The sequence below is a fragment of the Molothrus aeneus genome, chromosome 19 (assembly GCF_037042795.1).
Source record: "Molothrus aeneus isolate 106 chromosome 19, BPBGC_Maene_1.0, whole genome shotgun sequence".
NCBI lineage: Eukaryota > Metazoa > Chordata > Aves > Passeriformes > Icteridae > Molothrus > Molothrus aeneus.
The window spans coordinates 4,640,966-4,664,622 of record NC_089664.1 but is presented as its reverse complement, the minus strand read 5'-3'; the positions used below and the strand labels follow the sequence as shown (position 1 = coordinate 4,664,622).

The 23,657-nt window shown below is 47.1% G+C and overlaps 1 protein-coding gene across 1 annotated transcript in view; it reads left to right on the top strand.

Moving 5' to 3' along the window:
- The window catches only part of BRINP1 (BMP/retinoic acid inducible neural specific 1), a 93,035-nt gene that overhangs the window by 15,428 nt on the left and 53,950 nt on the right, over positions 1–23,657 (top strand). The window contains exon 2 of the mRNA XM_066563156.1: positions 12,933–13,200. Coding sequence (XP_066419253.1) covers positions 12,983–13,200 — 218 coding nt within the window. The 5' untranslated portion in view covers positions 12,933–12,982. The remainder of the gene's footprint in view (positions 1–12,932; positions 13,201–23,657) is intronic.

Sequence of the window (23,657 nt, the reverse complement as noted above, 5' to 3'; positions counted from 1 at the left end):
TTTATTATCTAATTTGATGTCTGTAGTTGAGGAAAGACTATTTATCCTTTCCCACAGCAGTGTCTCTTTCTCTGGCAGCTCTGACTAGCTGCTAGGTGCCCTGGGGAATGTCAAGGCAGAATTAATTAATCATGACCAGCCATGGAGGTGCTTTTCAGATTTGGATTTGGCCAGCTGATTGCACAGGGTCTTTCTGGGAGTCAGGCTGTTGAAGACACAAATGTGATGCTCGCTCTGGATTGCTTTCAAAGTCACTTTGGGAAGCTGCAGGGGCATGCAGGATCCATCCGGGGAGAGGAGATCCAGCAGGAGAATGTGTGCAGGCTGGTGGAGGGGTCTGCTGGCTCCCTTTGGCAGGACACCATGCCAGGGAAACTTTAAAGTGCCACTCAGCATGCCCTGTCCTTCCCCCAGCCCACAGAGGCGTGAATCTCTCAGCATTCCCGTGGAAGCCCTGTAGGCATTCATTCTGAATGTCTCCCTTGGAGCAGGAGGAGCTGTGATGGCACCTGGCCCTTGCCAAACTGGAAGTCACCCCTGGGCCTGCCCACGAGTGATGGCAACGCCGGCCAACTGCACAGGCTGTGCTGAAGCTGCACTGTTTGTTTTACAAATAGCTCTCAGTTCTTCCAGGCCTTCTTGCCTCCCTTTGTAGAGCCTGGTTGAGCATGTGCTGCTCTTCCTGGTCAGTGATCTCCTCCTGGCACTGAGGAAAGGTCAAGTGTCCATGCCAGTTCTGTTGGATCTGTCAGCAGCCCTCGGGCCCTCAGGCGCTGCGGGCTCGCTGTGATTTGCAGAGTCTGGCACGGATGGGCAATATCTCCCTGCAGGAGCATTCCTCCTTTCCAAAGACACTCCACAGTGCAACTTGGGCTAATGAAGCCTCTCCCTCAAGGACTCTTCCAGGGGCTAACTCCATGCTCAGTTGTGCTTTTGCTGTCAGAGGGATGGGGCTCCAATACTACAGATGTGATGGTGACAAGATGGGGTAAGGTCAGCTTTCAAGTGAATTACCCACAGTTTTCAAAATTGATCATCCTCAAACCTCCTTTCCTGCTTTCGACTTGTTCCATTGTTACCTAACACAGAGACAAATTGAGGCACTTTTCTCCTTCCCCACCCCAGAGATGAGGCCACGAGCACAGAAACGTCAGCTGGGATGGGATGGAGCCATTTGTGGGGCGTGGAGGTGGAAACATCAGCTTTTAATGGAAGTCTCAGACTCCAGCAGTGCTCACTATTAGCCAAGAGCTGTAATCCATAGTGACAGGCCAGCTGGAGCACAAGGACACTTCCAGGCAGATCTGCATTCAGAGGTGCACTCCCAGCAGCTGCGTGGGGGAATTCAGATTTCCAACCACGGAGCTTGGCACACCAGGCATGTCCCACTCAGAGGAAAAGCAGACTGAAAAGCCCCTCTTCCACTGTAAATGAATCTCCACAAGTTGGGGATGCTTCTTTTTATTCCCACTGAAATAAAAGGAATGGGTGGAGTTGCCTTGTTTCAGGCTCAGCTCCTCACCCTCCCTTTTGCCTCTTGCTTTGCTCTTCTTTTCAAGCCACTTTTCCCACCACCTGCACAGACATTCACAGAGTGATTCCCCTCTGCTACGTGCAGGGGAGCAGAACTGTGGTTTCAAATAAGCAAAAAAAAAAAAAAAAAATCAGGTAGACTTCCAAGAAGGAGGTGGAATACATCTTTTAAAAGTACGTAAGTGGTTTGGAAGACAGAGGTCCCAGGAGGTCAATGGTATTCAGACTTTTAAATCCCTGATGCTCAGGAAAACATTGCATACAAATTCCACTCTGGGAAAATCTGCATTTTCTTCTTCTTCTCCTTCTATTTTTATTTTTTTCTTTAACAAGTAGAGGAGTTGGTTTTCTGGTGTACAGAAGGGAGAGGAGCTGTACTTTGCTGTCATTGAGCTGACAGAGCTGCTTGGAAAATGGACAATTTCCTTGGGAAATTCTTGCCTTTCGACATGTGGTGGCTTTTTATAAACTTCAGTGTGAAGGAGAACCATGATCACAAAGCTCTTATGACCTAAAACTTAAAAGCAATAATGATTTGAGATCATTGATATTTTCTGTTCCTTTGTGCTGAAGCACTTAGATGCTGTGGGAAATATTTGGCATTGTATGATAATACATAAAATAAACAGCTTTATGCATTGTATAATCTATTCTAAACATATATCAATACAATGCACAATATGTAGAAATGTCAAAACAAATTAATTGAAACAATACAAAAATAATGTGTTTATTTCCTCAAAATTAAACATTTCAATATGACTGAAATGAAGAGAGAAAATCAAACTGATTTGTTTTGACACTTTAAACATGAAAAAAGTTTGTCAAAATTGACGTTCCCATGCAACATTTCGATTTTGAGGGAACTGCGTTTTCCTGCGAAAAACTGTTCTGTCAAAATTTTTTGACCAGCTCCACTTAGAGTCTATCCAAACAGACAAGCATCACAGCCAAGACTCTCAAACGCTCCAGGTGGTCAGGAGATGGATTAGGCACAGAGCAGAACAGTCTCAGAGAAGGAAATAAATAAAGCTCACAGCTAGAGGTGGCCTCAAGTGTGGGTAACAAAGGGCTGCAATGTTGGAGATGCTCAGACCTGGATGGTGTTGAACTTTAATCCCAGAAAGGACTGAATTGCTCCAGTTTTTAATTTTTTTTAGCATATCTGTGTTGCAGAGCTGGTGCACTGATGGGAGAGGGTGCTTGTGATGCCAGTGCAGATCCTCAAGATCCTCTGGGATTTTCTAGTTCTTGGCTTTGGTTGGAGCCTAGCTGGTACCAGCCTTCTGTGCTTGACAGATTAATACTGGCAAGGATGAGATGGCTTTATTTTCCACACATCCTTCTGTCCCAGTGGAAATCCCAGGCTCAGGGCTTGGGGAATAGGTGGGAATGCAGTGCTGCAGGAAGATTGGCTCTGGGATTCAGGGCTGCTGAGAACAGCTTTGGGTAGGAGTTCTCCCACCTTCATGATACACAGCTTTTAAATCTTCTCATTATATAAATGCAGTTCCAGGTTAATGTGAGTTTCTAATTTAATACACTGTTCCAAATTAAGAGTTAATATGGTATTTGATTATCTTTTTGCAATGAGATCCAACCCAAGGCTCATTGACTTCAATAGACTTTGCAGGAGGACCTGCAACGGCAGAGCCTGAGCTCCAGATTTCTGACTTCTGCTGCAGGAGCTGCCCATGAAATGCTGTTATTTGGGGCTAACACTCATTCTAGCTCACTTTCCTAGCCTGAATTGATGTGCAGTGCATCTAAGTTCTCCTCTGTGGGGTGGCTGGGCTGCATGAGGGACTGACCCTGGGTGTTTCCAGCCTCAGAGCAGTGCCCTGCATACCCTGACCAGTGATTTGTGGAACTCACCTCTAAGTCATCCCCCGGGGAGTTGCAGGGACACGGAGCCCCCATCAGGGACCAGCTGTGCTCGCCCTGGCCCTACCTGCAGCTCTGTTCCCCCGCAGCAGCTTGAGCCATGCCATCCCTGGGAGGTGCCACCCTGCTTCCAGAGTGCCCAGGCAGGGCTGAGACCGTGGCTGCAGGAACCAGGGGGACTAAATGCACACTGAGTTTTATGGCAAATTCCTCATCCACTCATGGGGATGAGGAAGGTGGAGCTGCTCAAGGCTGGAATTTGCAAGTGGCAACTCAGAGTCCCTTTTCTCTCCCCTCTTCAGCAGCTTCTCTTGGCTCCATCCAGCTGAGTGGTGGTGAAATGTGGTGCCCAGAGGAAGCTCCAGTGGTGCCTTTCATCCTGGCAGGCAGGCTGGCATTATCCAAGCAGCAGGAGCTGTAGCAGGAGAAGGAATGGCCTGTGGATTTTAACCCCTTCTGCTCCTCCACTCTTAGAACACAATAACCCAGCCAAAGGCTAAGCTCCTTTTAGAGGGACAAGACAAATGGGAAGATAAACCGTTTGCAAGGATTAGGTAACCTCAGCTTCTTCTACTGAAAGAAGCAGTGGTGATTTGCTTTTCCCAAGGCCTGTGGAGTGGGATCACTCCATGTGAGCTTAGGTGACAAAGTCTCTTCCCAGGAATGAACTTCAGAACAGAAATATTGCACAGACAGTCAGGTGTGGGATATGAGTTGACTTTCTTGAACTGAATATTATATTATTGCTCTCCAGAGGAGTTTTGGCACCACTTTTTTTTCCTTCAGCCTTTCAGCTCACAGGTCCCAATTGCTGCAATGGAATATGTTAGAAAGACTGGCACCAGGATGGAGCAGTTCTGAAAGCAAAAACCAGGATTTCTGGACTCTGGCACAGGCCTCATGAAACTGAGAATTCAGATCACTCTTTCCTGAGTTTCCAGTAAAAATTGCAGGGAATAGTATGATTTTTGTTCTGTTTATTGTGTCTGGTTTGCAGGTGTTTCTTTTTCCAAATTGTGAGAAAAGTATTAAATGAATTTGGATATTTCCTCTTGTGCATAAATTACAAAATCTATTTCAGCTCAGTCAAAACACACAGCTTAAGAAAACACTTGATTTTGATTTTGAATGTATGTTACTCAACATGTAATGAAAAACAAAACACAATCTTGAACCAATCCCTTCCAAACGGAACACTCAACACATTCTGTTCCAAAGAAAAGCTGACTTTATCAAAACGCCTTTTTTTTTTCTCCCCTTAAATCAACAAATTTCTACAAAGTGTTTTGCCTCTGATGAATTGGCATTTTCCTGACATGAAATGAGCAATCCAAAATAATTCTAAGCAGCTCTGTGGCAAGTCCCAGCTAATTCTGGAATAGTAGCATGAAGGTGCGTAGGAAGGGTACTGCAAGGAGATGTAAGAGATTTGGGTTGAATTCCTCAAGCAGTTATAAAATGATCTGGGACAAGCCATTAATCTACCCCATGTCTCAATTCCCATCCTACTGAATGGGAAAAAAGCAGCATTTCTCCATCTCTTAAAGCTGCTGCAAGGATAAAAATCTATTAATGCTTGTAAGATTACTGGACTTTGATATGAGGTGTAAAAATACTGAGGAAGACAGAAGATAGAGCTGCATTTTTGTGTAACGTAAAAAGAAATTATGGGGAAGTGGACTAACTAGGACAATACTTTAATAATAGTAGGAATAATTTCAAGTTCAGGGCAGTGCTTAATAGAAATCACTGCTCAACACCCGCCATATTTTTTTTTTTTAATAAGCAGCTCAGAAAAGTGCAATTTATCATTATTATTATCATCTATATTCATTCTATCTCTGCCACTTCACAAATGAGAGGAGTTCCTCACAAACATCTACAAAAGCGAGCTCATTATCCAGTCTCCCTATTTTTAACTCTCATTTGTGACAATAGCTATCAAACCCTTGCCAACAGTTGGGCTGCTGGTGTGCTGACACCGCTGCTCCGCAGCCCGCTGAGCGGGATTAGCTCACTGTTCCCTTGCCTTCCCCCATCTGTCCCCGGCCATCTGCTGTCCTTGCTCTCCTAAATGGATTCTGAGCTTTTTGGGGCATGCACCAAAGCCTTGCTGCTTGCTGTCTGTGCAGCACCCACTGTTCCAGACTTGGATTCAGCAGGATTGGCTTCAGAGTCGCAGAGTTTTGAGTGGGAAGGGATCCACAGGGATCATCCAGCCCAGCCCCTGTCCCTGCCCAGACACCCCAACAACTCCAGCCTGGGCATCCCTGGCAGCGCTGTCCAAAGGCTCCTGGAGCTCTGGCAGCCTCAGGACCATGCCCATTCCCTGGGGAGCCTTTCCCTGATCCCCAGCCTGAGCTGCCCTGGCCCAGCCCCAGCTGCTCCCTCCATTCCCATCACTGGTCACAGACACATCAGTGCCTCCCCTTCCACCTCCCCTTGTGAGGAACTTGAATCCCTCCAATCCCATCACTGGTCACAGACACATCAGTGCCTCCCCTTCCACCTCCCCTTGTGAGGAACCTGAATGCCACAACTTCTGCTGAGTCCCCTCTTCTCCAGTCTGGAGAAACCTCAGCAGCTCCTCCTATGGCTTCTCCTCTAGGTCCTTCACCATCTTCACAACCCTGTGACACTTCACCATAAACCTGTCCTGTGCACCTGTGTGCATGAGCAGAAGTGCATTTCAATTCTTTTCCCAACCTGTGGAAGGATCTCCTTTCCACACAGAGCCCTGACCTCAGTGCCTGTGGAGCCTGGAATTCAGAGCAGTGACTGTGGCACCTTGGCCAGCAGATTTATGATCAGGACTTTTGGGGTTTGACTCCCTCTGTCCAGCACCACCTGATTTTGTGACTTGATGAAGTCAGCTGCTACTCTTGCTTGGTTTGAAGGCACCTCTCATCCTCCTCATCATCACACCAGGAGTCTATAATTAGCTGAAGTGTGGGGACAAACAAGCTGAGAGCAGGTACAGAGCTGTTACCACTACAATTCTTGCCTCCTTAGAGGCAAGGAGTAATAGGAGTTTCTGCACAAAACCTGCTCCCTTTAGGCTGCTGGCTGAACTGCATTAATAAAAGAGGGTTTGTGGGATGGTTTTGGTTCACAGAATATTCTGACAAGTTGTAAGCAAAGTGTTGATAAACTGAAAAGAAGAAAAATCTTTTCTCCTACAAGTCATTTGGGGTAAAAAGTGATATTTTTATCACTGTTCCCTCCGAAGAGCGTGGAAAGACAAATCAAAAGGAGAAAAAAGCTCCAGTAGTTTCAAACTGAGATTTGGAAACCCCCTTGGAGCTCTCACAACCCAAACACTGACATATCCCAATCATTATTTTTTTCAGCATGAGCAATTTGGCAAAAGTGAAGTGAATTTGTGGACTCAGTTGGTATTTCTGGAGAGGTATTTCTCATCTTCTCTCCTTGCCTTTCCTCACCCAAAAATATTTCGGCTGATGAATATCCCGCAGGTCTAACCACTCATGCATATTTAAAACTGGAGTGGTGAAAGAATAATGCAAATTTAGACACTGATCAGAGCAGAATTATTGAGATTTGGGGATGGATTAGCCAATCACTGCCTGAAATAGTGAAATCCCACTTCCCTGAAAAAACAGCTTTACAACCATTTGGGATTTGACGGTGTTGTATGCCACAGTCACCCAGGGAGTCAGAGCCACTGCTGAGTTGCAGCTCCAGCCCTGACTCAGTCAGGTATCAGTGTCTGCAGTCTGAGCTATAAAGACATCTAGGTCAGAAGTGCCCAAATTCTGTTTTTCCAGAGCTCAGGTTTATCCACAGCAGTTCATATGACTTAAACTCTGACAGATTGGCTTCCCTTTCCATCCCCATTGCCTGAATTCCTCTGGCCCTGACAGAGGAGAGGTGTCCCCAGCTTGGTTGGGTTGCTGGGCAGGGTTTCCAAAGGACAGGCAGGGCTGCTCCTGATGTTGTCTTTCCAATATTTTCACGGGCCATCTCTCAGTTAGGGGCAGGACAGAAATGTTACTGCTCCACAAGTTAAATCCTAAAGGTGTGGGGCAGCAATCAGCTGTCCAGGAATCTGAGTGCACAAACTCAAAGCAGGCATGGCTGAATAAAAGCTAGAGTAGCACATCCTGTACTTAAAATTAAGGGTACACTTAATCTGTTCTCTGAAATGAGGTCAGACATTCGTCACTTCCCAGGGTTGAGCTCTAAACTAACATAAGCTGTTTCATCTCTCCCCTGACACTTCAGTCTCTTACTAATTTATCAGCATCCTAAAGCCGTGTGTGAAGTTGCTGAAGAGCAGAACTGTTTCAGATACAAATAGCAATTGTTAGCCTCTTCCCTCTGGTACATGGCAGCAGGCAGAAACCTCTCTCAACCTGCCAAGAACCAAATGTGGGACACAAGGAAGAATTATTGGTGCATGAAGCTTAAAGAGATAGGGGACTTATTCCTGTACTGCAAATAATGTGTTCAGTAATTTCTCTTTCCTGAGTCTGCATTTCTGATGGAAATAGTTCACAACAACGAGCATGGGAAAACAGAAGGGATGTGTGTGAGATCAATTTGGATCTAATAGAAGAGATAAATGAAAGGTACATGGGTTAGGGGAAAGGTAGAAAATCCCAGGGGGCAGAGGAGTGTTCACAGCAAGCGATGGAGAGTCAGAGCACCTGCATCCTGTCTGCCTGTTTGTAGCAGGGATCTGGGGCTGCACAGCCTCCCTTGGATGAAACAGACCTTGCAGTATAATTTTGTGCAAAATCTATCACTCTGAGCTCTCCCACTGTATAAAAATTACCTTTTAAGTGGCTAAGTAGACATCCAGCTCTATTCTTTTCTTCTTATTTCAAGAAACAATGGGAGTAACAGCACTTGCCTGCCTTACTAGAGTGCTGAGAGCTTTAATTAATGTCTCTAATTCAATTTGAACTCCTTGGATAAAAGGCACTGCCTTGTGACAGCGAAGGTATTGCTGAAAATAGAATATAATTAACACACAGATATCAATCACAAAGAAATTAAGTGTACATTCAAATACAACTTGCACTTTACAGAAAATACTTGCCTATTTTTCCTCCACGAATCCTGTAGACTCATAAGATAAGGAACATTTAATGTCCCAGGCTGAATTGGTATTAGAAAAAGGGCACCTTAAGCCACCTAACAAACTCCAAGGGGCTTTAAGAGGGATCTCCATGTGCACTGGGGGAAGAGCTTCCATGCTGGATGGAGCTGGAAAATGATTGCACCATGACTCAGAGTCAGCACATCCACCATTCCCTGTTCCCACTGCTTGTTTGCTGTGAACTGGAGCCGTGTCCTGGCTCACCCACGGATCATGTTTATTAACAGATGTGATGATTGCATGATGGTGTTTGTTGACACGAGCCAGAAGGACCCAGCTCCCTCCCTGCTGTGCTGTGCTTCTCTTTCCTGTGGGGATGGGCTGCAGAGCTGGGTTTTGTTAACTGCTGCTCTTTGCTGAAATGGTTGGCATTCACTGTAGGGCAGAAATACCTTGGGAGCCATGTGGGCAGTGGGTTTGTGTTTTGGGAGGTGCTACAGCCCAATTCTGGCCTCCCCAACAAGTTCTTGGTCTAAAGAGTCACACAAACCCCATTGTGACTCCGTGCTGACAATTGGAAAGGGAGGCCAAGAGCCACATGTAAGGGCACTGCCCAAGGTCATGGGGGAGTTTGGGGCAGAGTTGAGCCAGACACTGGATTCTTGGATCAAAACCCAGTGTCTGGCTCCCCCAAGCTCACTCTTTAGTCCACAGGTTGCTTCTGTGCCAGATTTAGCTGTTAGTTAGCCTGGGGTCTCCCACCCTGCTTCTTCCCTGGCTCCTTTTGCCAAACCCACAGAACATATTTCACATCAATGGAGCCCCATAAAGACACCTGAAAAATTAATTTCAGATTCAAGCTTGTTAGGAGGTAGATTGAGTGCACCTCACAATATTGTCTTAGACACAAGATAGTCCCACTTTAGTAAGGTTTATAGCTTCCATGGGGACCAGCCCTGTGGAGTGGATTAATCTTTAATGTGAAACAACATCTCTACAGCAGCTACAGGGGGGAAAAAGATACTACTGAAAAATTAAAGCTGATGGTGTGATAGTTGTCTGGACCCAGTTGTGCTCCACCATCCTCCATTGCCTCAGGCACCACTCCCTGCCCTCAGAACTGATCCAGGCAGCTTCCAGGCTGGAGATGTGATCCTTTCTCCAGTGGTCTCAAGGCATGTTCTGCCCATATCTTACCTGCTGGATAAGAACATCACAGCCCCAATCATCCTGGCTCCAGCTGTGCCCCAAAGGAAAGGAAGAGAGGATGAAGAGTTGTGTGTGGAGAATTAGGGACTATCTCCTCTCTTTCACAAGCTGATATTTCCCCAGTGTATGATATTCACATGCAGGAGGACACACTGGGATTTCTCTGAGGCCCATTTTCATTTGGCTCTTCTCATATTTCATTTCTCACTTGCACTGTGCTGGAAGCTGGAGGGGGGCTGTCCCCCACTTGGGTACATAAGAGCTCCCTTCCTCTCTCTGCAACAGAAATCCAATAGACAGTGAAATATTTAAGGGAAAACTGATCCAGGCTGGCAGATGAGGGAAATAGCTTTGGGTGAGTTTAATGAGCAGACAACCAAGGAAGCTGGGACAGCATGTACAGAGCAGCTGATTGTTGTCTGCACACCCAGCTCATGAAAAACACGCTGAATTTGAGTTGATGGGACAAGAACAGCCAGGCAGGGAAGGAGCCTGGGTGGAGAAGCAGTAAAAATGCACTTCTGGACTGGAATTTGGAGATGCTGAGGGTGGGATGTAGCTGGGAGCATTCTCCAGAAATCACCTTGGGCTCAGGAGTGGAAGCAGGGGTGTTCTGGGGCCCTCTTGGATTGTGTTCTGCTGCCCTCAGGGTGGGGCTAGAAACTCCCCTGGTTTGTAAGGAAAAGTAGAACCATTCTGTGTGTGATGTGAGGGATTAAGCACTGAAAACATCCCTGTTCAGGGATGAAATAGTAGTCAGTGGTGAAGGCTGATGTTCAAAACATGTCTCCAGAAAAGGAACAGGAACTGCAGGTACCACCAGGTTTAATAACAGTATTATTCCATCTGCAATTAGAAATAAGTTTATTTGGGACCAACAGAAAAATCAAACATTGGCTGACTTTCCCATACTTAATTTTCCCCCCCCATTTCTTCCTGTAATGCAACAGCTGAGTGTCATCTTTATGACTTGCACATCTCAGTTCTGTGGAGTGCTGCCGAGCCTGCTGCAGCTCCTCGAGCACGTGCTGTGCCCATGTGCAGGCTCCCACTCTCTGGCACACACAGAGGGCTCCTGAGCTGCCCAGCACGCCCAGGGCTCCAGCCCACCTGCACAGCAGCTCACACACTCATTGCCACGGGATGCAGCCCTGCCATGCTCCAGGGAAAGCTCCTGGAGCAGAGGGATGGCCAGGCTGGCCACCAGCACCTCTGCCCTGTGCTCTGCTGCTCCCAGCAGCCAGGGCTCACACACATTGCTGGGAGTGAGGGTGGCACCTCTGGCACACCCCTCCTACACTCTCAGCAAAATCTTTGCTTTCTGGGAGTTACAAACTTTTAGAGGACTCAGGCTCAAAACCAGAAAGTTTTCTGGAGATGTACAAAGAAGCCTGACATGAACTCTCACTGTGGCAAAGCGCTGAGTAACCTCATTTCTCCTTTTTAAAAAAGTATCTGCAGTCTCTCTGCACTGCATTTTACAGAAACAGGTGGGTATCACCTGTCCTGAGCTCAGCTTGTGCTCCCAGATTTGGGGAGCAGCTTTAAGATCACTGCCAGCTCACAGTGCTGGCACTCCCCCCACAAAACCCAGAAGGCAGGAGCAGAACCAGCTGTGAGCATGGAGAGGGCTTTTTCCAAGCAGCTCCCAGGGGCGAGGAGCACAGCCCAAGAGGCTGAGCTGCTGCTGTGGAAGCTGGAGGGGACCATCCTGGGTGGGAGGTGACAGCTAAGCAGGCTCCTCACCTGCCACCTGGGGCACGGTGCCAGCAGTGCCAGGGGGTGACCGTGTTCACAGGGGTTTTTGGTTGAGGGAAGAGACGAGGATCTGACTCCATGTTTCAGAAGGCTGATTTATTATTTTATGATATATATTGTATTAAAACTATACTAAAAGAATAGAAGGAAGGATTTCATCAGAAGGCTAGCTAAGAACAGAATGGAAAGGAATGATAACAAAGGTTTGTGTCTCGGACTCTCTGTCCGAGCCAGCTGGGCTGTGATTGGCCATTAATTAGAAACAACCACATGAACCCAATCCCAGATGCACCTGTTGCATTCCACAGCAGCAGATAACCATTGGTTACATTTTGTTCCTGAGGCCTCTCAGCTTGTCAGGAGGAAAAATCCTAAGGAAAGGATTTTCCATAAAAGATGTCTGTGACATTGGGGTGCCAGCAGCCTCACTGGGAGGAGGATGAGCCAAGGGCTGAGATGCTGGCAATGGGAGTCAGGAGAGCAGGGCTCCCTTCCAGCTGTACCCATGGCTTGCTGTGTAACCTTTAGCAGGCCACCTTGCCCCCTGATTGCCTTCCCACTCATCATATGTCTTGTCACATGCCTGCAAGCGGAGCTGGCTCGCACAGGGCTGTCCCCAGCCTTGCTTTGCTGCTCTCCCAGCATGGCAGTGAGAGTGTGCCCTGCTCCAGGTGCTGGGAAGGATCTGCCTGGCTCAATGTGCATGCTCAGCCAGTCACCCTGCAGAGCCTTGATCCTGGGGAGAGCCTCCAGGTCCCACCATAACTGAAATAGCAACAGACCCCATCCCCTGCACCAAACACACCTTCCCAGCAGGAAAGCAGGGTGAGGACATTTTTATCTGTCAGACTTTGGCAGGATTTCATAGTTGTGTGTGTCTGTGTGTGTGTGTGTGTCTGTGTGTCCATGTGTGCCGTCGCCAGACCTGGGTAATTATTTTGTTTTATTTCTTTTTTTGGCAGCACTTGAAAGTAAGAGCTGGGTCTTTATAGATTGCTCAGGTTGCACAGAGTATGGATTACAGATCATCAGAGAGACATGAAAGCAGAAGACACGTTTCTCTGGCACAGCATTAAAGGGACAATAAAGGGGTAATTGTAGCCTAGGGTGCAGCCACCTCCAGTGCCCGGCCTTCACTCGCCTTTGCAGCACTGTGGAGAACTTCACGAGGGAAATGATGGAAAAGCTGGGCTGAGGATGTCTCAGGTCAGGACCTGGTTATTTCAAAGGTGGTAAATGCTCAGGAGGTTAAAGGTACCACTTAAGTACATGAATAAAACACTGCCAAATACTCTAAGGTGTAACGCAGGCAAACTGAAGTCTTTTAGTTCTTGATGATTTTTCACATCTGTTTTCACCCTGAGAGAAGGTTGTCAAAGGATCAGAGCATTTTTAATCTCTCTCTTTCTCTCCCTCCTCCCTCTCCTCCCCTCCATTTCTCTTTCTCTCTCTCCTTCTTCCTATCCCCTCTCTCTTCCAACAGGACTCCACAGAATGGAGCAAGAATGAGAGGAAAAAGGCAGACAGAAAAGCATGAACTGGAGGCTTGTTGAGTTCCTCTACCTCCTGTTTATATGGGACCATATACTCATACAGCCCTCCCACCAGGACCCAGCTGCTACCAACCAACATGTCTCCAAGGAGTTTGATTGGCTTATTTCAGACAGGGGGCCTTTCCACCACTCACGGAGCTACTTATCCTTTGTGGAAAGACATCGTCAAGGATTTACAACCAGATATAAAATATACAGGTATGTCAGCTTCTGTGGCAGTCACATTCTCTGAACCTGAGAGAAGCAGAGAAAAGAATGATCAAAATGATTCTTGTCTCATTCACTGCTCCTGCGTTGTGCCAAAGCAGAATGCAATGTGGAGGTTGTTTGCCCAAGGTGATGGGGTTTTGTTTCCTTGGCCTGTCAGGGCCAAATGTGTGTGCAGGCTGTGGGTCAGCAGACAGTCACGAGATTTTGTTCAGTTGAGTTGAGTTTGGTGCTTGTGCAGATTCAGTTTAGATGCAGTGTAATATAGTATAGAATAATATAGTATAATAAAGTAATTACAGAATCACAGAATAGTGAGGTTGGAAGAGACCTCTACGGTCATCGTGTCCAACCTGTGCCCTAACACCTCAACCAGACTATAGCACCAAGTGCCATGGCCAGTCTTTTTATAAACACATCCAGAGATGGTGATTCTACCCCCTCCCTGGGAAGAGCATTCCAGTACTTTATTGTCCTTTTGGTGAAGAACTTTTCCCCAATATCCAACATATATACCTTCCCTGACATAGCTGAGACTGTGTCCTCTGGTTCTGTCAGAGACTGACCCCACCTGTCTGTAACCTCCCTTCAGGAAGGTGTAGAGAGCAATAAAGTCACCTCTAAGCCTCCTCTTCTTCAGGCTGAACAGCCCCAGTTCCTTCAAATGTTCCTTATAGGGCTTGTGTTCCAATTAATGAGCCTTCTGCTATCCATGGAGTCCTCCTTGTCATTTCTCCCTGCCACGGGGGTCACCTTGTGTTTCCAATCTGCCTCCTGTGCCTTGGATGAGTTTTTGGGTGCTGGGAGCTCTGCCTGTTCCCATGGGCTGCAGGCTGGGAGCTGCCCCATTGTCCCCGTTCCACCTGGCAATGCTGCTTTGGTTCCCCCTGGCCCCCAGCTGGCAATGCAAATTGCTCCAAAGGCTGGGCTGGAGAGCTCTGATAGTGAGATGAAGGCACTGCAGTGTCATGGCAATGTGCACAGCACAGAGTGAGATGAAAAGGAGCTGAGGGGGTGGGTGTTCTTCATTCGTGGTGACAGACAGTTCACAGGCAGGTTCCCAAGCAGCTTTTTCAAATCAATGGAGCTCTGGACAGCCCAAGCCTCTGTACCAAACTCGTACGTGTGAACTGCCAGTAGCTGCAGGTTCACGTCAAGATGTCACCACGCACGTCAGTGTGACAGTTCTCACACTGCTGTGTAGGAGCCTTGGCTGTGTGCTGCCTGCCACGGATCTTTGAGGATTTATCTCCATGTACAAGTTGGACTTGGCCCAAGAGCTGTGATCTTGATTTAAGAAACTGCAGAGAGTTAAAAAAACCTGCAGAGAATAGGTAGAATTTGGATTTTATTTTGCCTTCTAGGTTTTTAAGCCTTAGTTGTTGCTTGTTTCAAACTCTTCTTGCCAGCTGTGCTATCTAGAACCACCATTTTTCCTCCTCATTTTAATCTGAAAAGCTGGGGTGCTCACATGAACGCCCTTTTGAAGCAGCAAGCACTTTGGAGTGAAGGGGAATAAGCCAGCAAGTGTCAGGAGATTTGTGCTGAAACCCAAAGAGACTGAAAAACTCTGCCAGCCACGTGTGCATTTACATAATTATATGGTCCTGTTGTGCTTCAGAAAGACTCTTGCAAACACTGCCATGCAAAGTGGTGGGCAGGGAAATGCTGGTGAGCAGCCCATGGCACTGTGCACATGGACATGGACATGGGGAGGAGGGAATTACAGGGAATCACCTGTGTGCAGGGAGTGCTGTCCCATGGGCATGGAGCCAGAGGCAGAGTAACAGAGACTCGTGAGGCAACAGCTCTGTGTGGGGAAGAAAAATGATTTGTTCTTGTCCTGCAGCCTCCAGGGAGTGCAGAACTCCCTCTCCCTGCAGCAGCAAGGGGAAGTTAAAAATTTTGTCCTGGCTTGTCCTCTCCGAAACAGCTCGGGGGAAGACAACCCCAAAAGCTAAAAGCTGTGCTGCCTTGCTTCCACTGGTGAGGTCTCAGTGCCTGTGCACAGGGCAGCAGGGAAAATGCCTTTTCCCAAAAATGCCTTTTTCCCTGGCTGTGCTCTGCCCAGCTCCCCTCCTGCCCTGCCTGCCAACACACACAGTGACCCAGCCCACAGATCCCTGCCCTGCTCCTCGCCTCTGGCACTGGCTGTGCCCTTTGCTAAAGAGCTGTGCAGCCCAGGATGCCAGCACAGAGTCTGCAGGGGCTGGGGGCAGAGAGCCACACGATGGATGTGTTCAGACATAGCTACAAACTGTCACTGTGGGTCAGGCCACAGATCCATCAAGCCTGGGATCCTGTCTCTGAGCATCACTGAGAAACGGGTCTGGAAGGACCTTGAGAGGTCATTTAACCTGAGCCTTTTCCCCAAGGCAGGCTCAGACATACCTGTGTCACGTCTGACAGAGGTTTGTGGGGAACCTGGAAGGTCTCCTGTGATGGAGGATTCACACCCTGAGCAGGCAGCCTGTGCCCTGGCTGTGCCTCCTCCACTTTTATAGAGGAGCCAAAATCTTGTTTGCATGTGAAGCCTGTGATTTGTTGTTTTATCTGTCAGGGAGTAAGGAACAAATTCCCTTTTGGTTTGTAGGAAACTCATATGAATTTGAAGTCTTAGTTCAGTTCAGGATGAACTTCATGTATAGGAAGTGGAAAGGGATCTGTTTTCTCTGTTTCTGCCAAGTGTTGTTAAACCATTTATGAAAGACGTGTGGAGCAGGTGGAGAGCACAACACCCTGCTCCCAGCATGGGAGAAAACAGCATCAGCATTGTGTGTGCATGGCAGGTGTCTGAGAGGGGTCTTGCAGATAATGACCATGCTGGAGAAGTCACCATTCCCAAAAAAAACCCTGGAAATAAGACAAAAATCCAGTGGAAGTAGTTAGGGAGAAGAGTTTAGAGAGGACTGCAAGGGTACCCAGGGCATCTCATGGCCAAACACCACACAGTGAGCTGAAGGAGGGAGCTGAGGGCTTGGCAGTGCCACTCATGTGTGGTGCTTGGAGCTGCTGGGAGCTGAGCACCTTGGAAATCCAGTGTGGGACAAAGCTGCTCAGCTGAGGAAGAGGGGAAAGCCCCACGTGCTCCAGCAGAGCAGGTGCAATGAGCAGGTGGGAGTCTGGCTGGATGCTGCAGGGCTGTTTGGTTTTAATATCTGGCCCTGTTGGCAGAACTGGTCACTTAAAAACTGAGCCCATGCATTTTTAAAGGGATATCAGGCTCAGCCTGGCTATGGAGAATTAGTGGAGCCACAGCCAATTCTCACAGTTAAGAGCTAGACTGTGCACACACTCTCCCAGAACATTCCGTTTTACTGAAACCCACAGGGGTAAAATCTCATTTTGTGGCCTCCTTAAATTGACTCCGAGAATCTGTAAAGCTGTTGGGATTTTGTCAACTGTTTAATTCCAACACAGAAGCCTCTTTCCTACCAAAAGATGGCTCTCAATTGCTCTTTGCACTAGACTAGCCCAAGGGAGGCACATATCCTGCATTAAGGATATCAATCCTTTCCTTAGAAAAGCAGCTGATATGGAGCATGGGAATTTTCTGTGCAATCTTCTCCTTCAATGCCCCTTTCCTCCCATCCTTTTTTAGGTTGGCTGGTTTTTAGTTTGTTGCTCTGTCAGGCAGTTCCTGGTGATTTTGCTGAGGGAGGTTTTGGCCTGACCCCTGCTCTTCTCCCAAGGCTGATGGCAGGAGATCCCAAATCAGCCACAGTGACCAAAGGTTTGGAGAGAATGTGAAATCAAGCCAGAGGACTTCACCCAACCCTAACTGAAGCACTGTTGGCTGTTTAGTGGTGATTTCCCTGGTGTCCTGCTGTGTGGGAACATGGACACATCACATCAGGGCTGTGTCATTTACACTGGAAAACCACCAAGGCAAAGCCACTGGTGGTGCTAAGAGCAGCATAAGGCAAAATGCAGAATTTTCTCCTTTTTGCAGGTGATGCTAAAAAGGAAGAAACATAAAATCATGGAGGAGTCTTCCTTCTATCATTACTGAAGTCTAGAGCTAGTCAACAGCCAGCACAGAGCCTGTTGCAGTGAGCAGGGCTATTTTATATTCTGCATAAGCAGAATTGCTGTAGAACCTCAGAGCTGATGGTATCTTTCATAGGAAGCCTGGATCCAGGTCTAGCATCCTAGAGTGAGCAGACAGTTCACTGTTAAAACCCCTAAAGTCTTGTTACCTCCTTCCATGCATTTCATTTCAGTGGATTTTAGGTCTCTTTCTTGTAAAACGGATCACTGATTTTCCTGGTACCCTCAGTCAAGGCTTACACCTTGCATGTGGCATTAGGAGGAAGGCAGGCAAAGGGGGAGATGTTTCATATTAAATCATGAACAGTAGGAGTGGATACAATTGCATTAGGGAAGCACATTAGTCAGCATTGATTCATACTAATAAGGGTGGTTTAGGGGGGCCTCTGGCAGGAAAATGCTGCTTTGATCATTATCTGTGCACACTGGTGCTAATGCAGATAGGATGGCAGATGCTGAGAGTGGTTTGTGGGATGTCTGAATATTCATTATCACCATCCTTGTTGTTATTCCTAGTCATGAGAGCCTGGGGTACGAGGTACTGCAGGAAGGCTGGAGAACAGATGAATCTCAGCTTGGCTTTGGGACTGGGGTCCTGCTCAGACCAGAAAACATCCCTGTTTCCACTGAACAGTTAACAGCTTCAGCCCACTGCTTTGAAGTATGTTGTCATGTTGTCCTTTTTTTTTTTTCTGCTTCTCTCAGAAGTTATTTAGCTATAAGGCAAAGCAAAAAGTGGGCTGAGCACTGGAATGCTCCATGCAAATTGCCAGGCACAGGCACTGACAGGAATTTCCCTGATGATGCTGCTCAGCTGAAGCAAGTTCTAGAAAAAACAAAAAACAAAACAACAAACAAGCAAACAAACCAAACCCAAAACAACAATAAAAACCCAAACAAACAAAAAACCGAACAAAAAAAAATCTTTCCTTAAAAGAAAAATAAAAGGCTTTGTTCAGTGTCAGAGGGGGGAGGCAAAGACAGACAAGGTGAGATGGGCTCATCCAGCTGAGCAGAGGCTGCCACTGCCAATTCTATGGAAAAAAAGGGACAGGACACAGAGCCTTGGAAAGAGGAGCCCACAGGTAGAGTGGCAGAGAGGTGACACAGGCAGGATCTGGATTTTTGCCCCAGGCTCGTGCTGAGGCCGTGGGTGAGCTCATTTCTGTGTGCCCCAATTCCCTCCCCACCCCCTGAGAAGGGGAGATGAGGAGATGACAGCACTTGCCTGCTCTGCATTGCTGGGCAGACTTAATTAAAAGCTGCAAGATGTTTGGACATAAGGGACAGCAGCGCTATAGAATGGATGATCACACGGGGCTGCGAGTGGAACGTGCATGTGCGAGGAGAAATGCGTATTTTCCATGCGTGGGAGGTTAATGCCATCTTCTGAAACGACAGTGGGGACAGGGAAGTCTGGCTGTCTGTGCAAGGGAGCAGGGAAACCCTGGGGTACAAAAAGGAGATCTGCTCACCTTCTCCTTCTCCTGCAGTGGGACCAGTTAGAGGCTGCCTAATTTCATGAAACCTGCAAATAGAGAATCCTTCTGAGACCTCTGTCAGGTCTGCCTATAATACACCAGCAGATTCAAAACTTAGTGGGGAAGGTGGCTCCACAGCAGCCAGACCTGCCCATCCCTTCCTCTGCAGAGTGACAGGACAGAGCCAATTGCTCACCAACACTTGGTACAGCAAGGTCCCAGATAATTAAAAAGGAAAAGGAGCTTCTGAGACAGGAAAGGCTGGGAGTAACTGGCTGCACAAGCTGGACAGAAATTAGTTGGGATGCTGCCTGGGGAAAAATGCTGATTTGTTTTTTCCTCCCAGAATGTTGTTTCCTCAGGAGAACAGTGCAGGCCTAGGACATGTCAGTGGAGAGGTGAGAGGTGTCTCCATCCTTGGTGGCTTTCAAGGCTTGGCTGGACAAGGCCTCAGCTGATGTGCTCAAGAGCTGGTCCTGCTTCAAGTGGGAGGCTGGATTAGGGACCCCCATGGTCTCATCTAACCAACATTTGTGTTATTTCCCTGTTTCTCCAATTCAGAGTGGACACTAAACTGTGTGCTCATAAAGGGATTTGCACTGGTGAATGCATTCAGCCACACTAGAGATTTTTATTTAGTCCTAGAAAACCCACAAATCTGAGCAGCTACGTGCTCCCTAAATGTGTCACTCCCTCAGTGAAGAGGAAGAGAAGGATCCTGAAGCCAGCATCTCTGCTGTGCACATAGCACAGGCTACAACAGACTTAGAAATGCATATGCTGTTCTGCTGCTTGAATTTTCCCTTAGAGGAAAAAAAAAATAAAGGAGGAAAAAAGATTGGTCTCACAAAACTGTCTCACAAAACTTTCAAAGTTTTATGGCACCACAAATTAAAAACAATGAGCCAGATTCTCTGTGACATAAAATGTGTGAAACTGTTGACTTCAAGGTAAATTCACCAATTTATTGGCTGGAGAATGTGTTCCAACACACCCAGCAGTGCCCAGGGCACACACAGCCCCAGGGTTTGTATGACTGCCTGCCCTGGCTGGGAGGACAATGAGCTTTTATAATTTCTGAGCAAAAGCAAAATGCGACTTTGACACCAGGCACTGGGCTTGGCCAAGCTGGTCAGTGATTGTGAGGGTTTTATGGCTGGTTTTATATCAGAGTCACAGATCACAGAATTGTTTTGGCTGGAAAAGTCTTCCAAGATCGAGTCCAACCTGTGCCTGATGCCCACCTTGTCCCCAGCCCAGAGCTCTGAGTGCCACCTCCAGGGACGGGGACTCCAAACCTCCCTGGGCAGCCCCTGCCAATGCCTGAGCACCTTTTCCACAAAAAAAAATTCTTCCTGATGTCCTCCCCTGGCACAGCTTGAGGTCATTTCCTCTTGTCACTTGTCACTCGTAGAGTGTAGAGACCAAGAAGGTCCCCCCCAAGCCTCCTTTTCTCCAGGCTAAAGTTGACTCCAACCTACAGAAGTTTGGCCTTTCCTGACTGGAGCTTTCAGGCAGATTTCATGCAAACCTGTGATTTCCAGAGCTGAGGAGCTCACCTGGCAGAAAAACAGTCAGACAGGTGAAAAAATAATAAAATAAAATAAATAAGAAGTTAATTTTTAACTAGATCACTTTCTGGTCTCATTCATTCTGTGGTCAGGGGATAGCAGAGGGACAGGATTGTACAGATGGAGGCAGGAGGGTGACAAAGGGGACAGGTGAGGCTGCTCTTTCCTGCAGCAATGTGCATTAAAGTTCTTTTAAAGTGGTTGTGAGGTTGTTTTGGTTGTGCTAAGTTGTGGCACAGACAGATTCTATAAGAGCTGCTTCCATCATCTTTTCTGGCCCTTCTTCTCCCCATTCCTCATTGGCTGTTTTTGCTGTCCCTTTATTGCATTGAATTTAATCTACTGGTCAGTAGAGCAGTACAAAGAATTGATTTTGTGGTTCACTGGTTGTACAGAACAAAAATCATATTAAAAATGGGTTGATATGAAATGGATGTTTGTTCAACTTTTCAGTAAAATGAAAAAATTGAAACATTTCGTTTCAGGCTCAGTGAAAGTTTTAAGCCTTGCCGTTTATTTTCCCTTTATTCATCCAGTGATTTTTTTTTTTTTTTTGCAATTTTTAAGGCACTAAAGTTCATCTCAAGATATGAAGTCAAGTAGTGCCACTTCAAAAATGTCAAAAGAGGAACATTTTGATTTTGAGTGTATTGTGTTTAGCTGGTTGTTCTTCAGTTTGAATTTGCAAGGAGTTTTTATAACCTTGAGTTAGGGAAGGACTGAAAACCAAAAAAGACTGACTGTCCTTTTCACTCTGTGAATATGAAATCTTGAAATTCCCTGGGGTCCAGCTTTGATTTTCTCTGGGTTCAGCATCTTAGGATAAAGAAAAAACCCAATAATAATTTCCCCAGCATGGCTGGGCTGGAGTGAGAGCCAGGATGAGCAGCAGGAATGCAGCTGTGCCTGGGAAGGCTCCTGGTGCTTCCCAAAACCAGGCTGGGTGCTGTGACAGTGACAAACTGCACTCACAGATCCTCTCTCACACAGCCTGGCAGGTTTTCAGTCCTGTTCCACTTGACTGGATGTCTGAAGCATCCAAGGAAGCACCGTGAACGTTCTTCTCAAACAGCATTGAGGTGATGCTTGGCTCAGGTATGAATTGATGGGCACTGTTAGGCCTTTTAATCTTTGCTTAGGGTTTTTTAGTCGTGCTGAAGTTCTGCTGACAAGGTTTTCTTATTAGGGTTTTATGCTATGTGTTTAAAGGGGACATCAGCTTTTTTGTTTTCCAGTCACAGGCAAGGGTTCTTTAGGAGAGACAGCACGGCAATTGAAGGACAGAGGGAGCTGAGATGAAAGGAAGTTCTTTTCTCCATGTGGAATGAGCAATGGAAATCCATCCAGGCAAAAATACAGAAACCCCCTAGTTTATATTATGCTTGTAAACGGGTGATGTACATTGGTTTGTAATCAGTACATGCCGTGTAAATAAATGTGTGTAAACCAAAACCTGAAATCCATTTCCATAGAGCATGTAAACAATGAAGCCTCCTAGTGTTGTCTTTGATGTAAATGCTCATCTAAAAATGACATTACTACACGTTTATGCAACTTTACGAAAGCCACAATTTACATTCCTGTCTCTGCATCTCTAAAAAGCAGTTGGCAAACAGGAACCATTCAGTGATGGGCATGAACCAGACAATTCCATCACACAGCATCTCCTTCAGCCCCAGCCTTCATTCTACATGCAGTGCAGGGACTGCTGCTGCTACATCCCCTGCATAATGCAGCTCCCTGCATATGTGCAGCTTTCCATGGATTTGCATAAGCAGAAGAAAGGCAGGAGCAGGGGCTGGCAGGGAATGGCTGGGGCTGAGCTGTGCAGAGTTTTGTGCTGGGGTGTCTGAGCAGGAACAGAGCTTGGCCCTGGCCAGGCTGGAGGAGCAGCTGCTCTGGCTGCCTTTGGATTCGGATGGTGACGGCTTGGGAACATCCCTGGCAGCTGCAAGGCATGACAGAAGGACACACCTCTCCTTCTCTTTGGTATTCTTGAGAACAGAGGGCAAGAGGGAGGAAAAGTGGCACCAGCCTTTGATATGCCTGGAGATGCTGAAATATGGGAGCAGAAAATCTGCCCAGGCTCGGGAAGGGCAGCCCTGCATCTGAAGGTGGCACAGGGGCAGTGTGGAGGCAGAGCAGTGGATGAATTCACATTCTGATGATGCTCCCATGGTCAGGCACCATGGCACCAGTCTTTGATATGCCTGGAGCTGCCAAAATAAGGGAGCAGAAATCTGCCCAGGCTCAGAAGGGCAGCCCTGCATCCGAAGGCAGCAGCACACACCCAGCCATAGGGATGGTGTGGAGGCAGAGCAGTGGATGAATTCACATTCTGATGAGGCTGCCATGGTCAGGCACCATGGCACCAGCCTTTGATATCCCTGAAGGTGCTGAAATAGGGGAGCAGAAAATCTGCCCAGGCTCGGGAAGGGCAGCCCTGGATCCGAAGGTGGCAGCGCATGTCCAGCCATGGAGGCAGAGCAGATGATGAGTTCACATTCTGATGAGCAGTTGATGAGTTCACATTCTGATGAGGCTCCCGTGGTCAGGACACGCCAGTTCCTCTGGAGAAAAGCACTCCAGTGAGCTGTGTGCCTGGAAAGGCAGATCAGTGCCCTGCCTGCTGATCCATGGAAGCTCTTAGCTGGATTGGCCGAGCGCTAGCACAGATCTCCAGAGCTGCATCTTCCAGCAGGAAAATTCCCCTTCTCCATCCATAACAAAACATTTTGATCCTCCTCCCAGTGAATCCCAGAAGCAGCACAGAAATATTTTAGTCACTGAACCTTTCCAAAGAGATCTGCATCCTGCTGGGCTTGGACAAGGATGTCCACATCCTGTCCCTTCAGAGACCTCCTGCATGGTGGGGGAGTGCTGCTCTCCACATGTCAAGTGGAGGCTGTGCCCAGCAGGGCTGCTCCCAGCATGCTGTGACAGCAATGACTCTGCACATTCATCTCAGATTCCTCCAGAGCAGCAGACTATGGTCCAGTGGCTTGGGAACATATTTTAAAAGCTAACAAGGCAAAGAGAAGCTTTCACTCTCTTTCTTTTAAAAATATATTTTTAGCTGTTTTTTAAAATAATTTTTTTAATAATCTTATTAATTCTGTTTTCAAACCAGGCAGATGCTTATTTCAGCAGAGAAGCTGTTACATTAAAATAAAAAAGTCATCCTGTTAGATAGACAGAATAATTTTGTTCTGGCACAAGTAGCACTGGTAGAAGGCATTTTGGGTTTTTTTTCTTTTTTATTTCTGGATCCCTCCAATGTTTCCTTTGGGTTCCAGAAAGGATATTTCTTCCCCTTTCTTTTTTGCTGATTGCTACCCACCAGGCT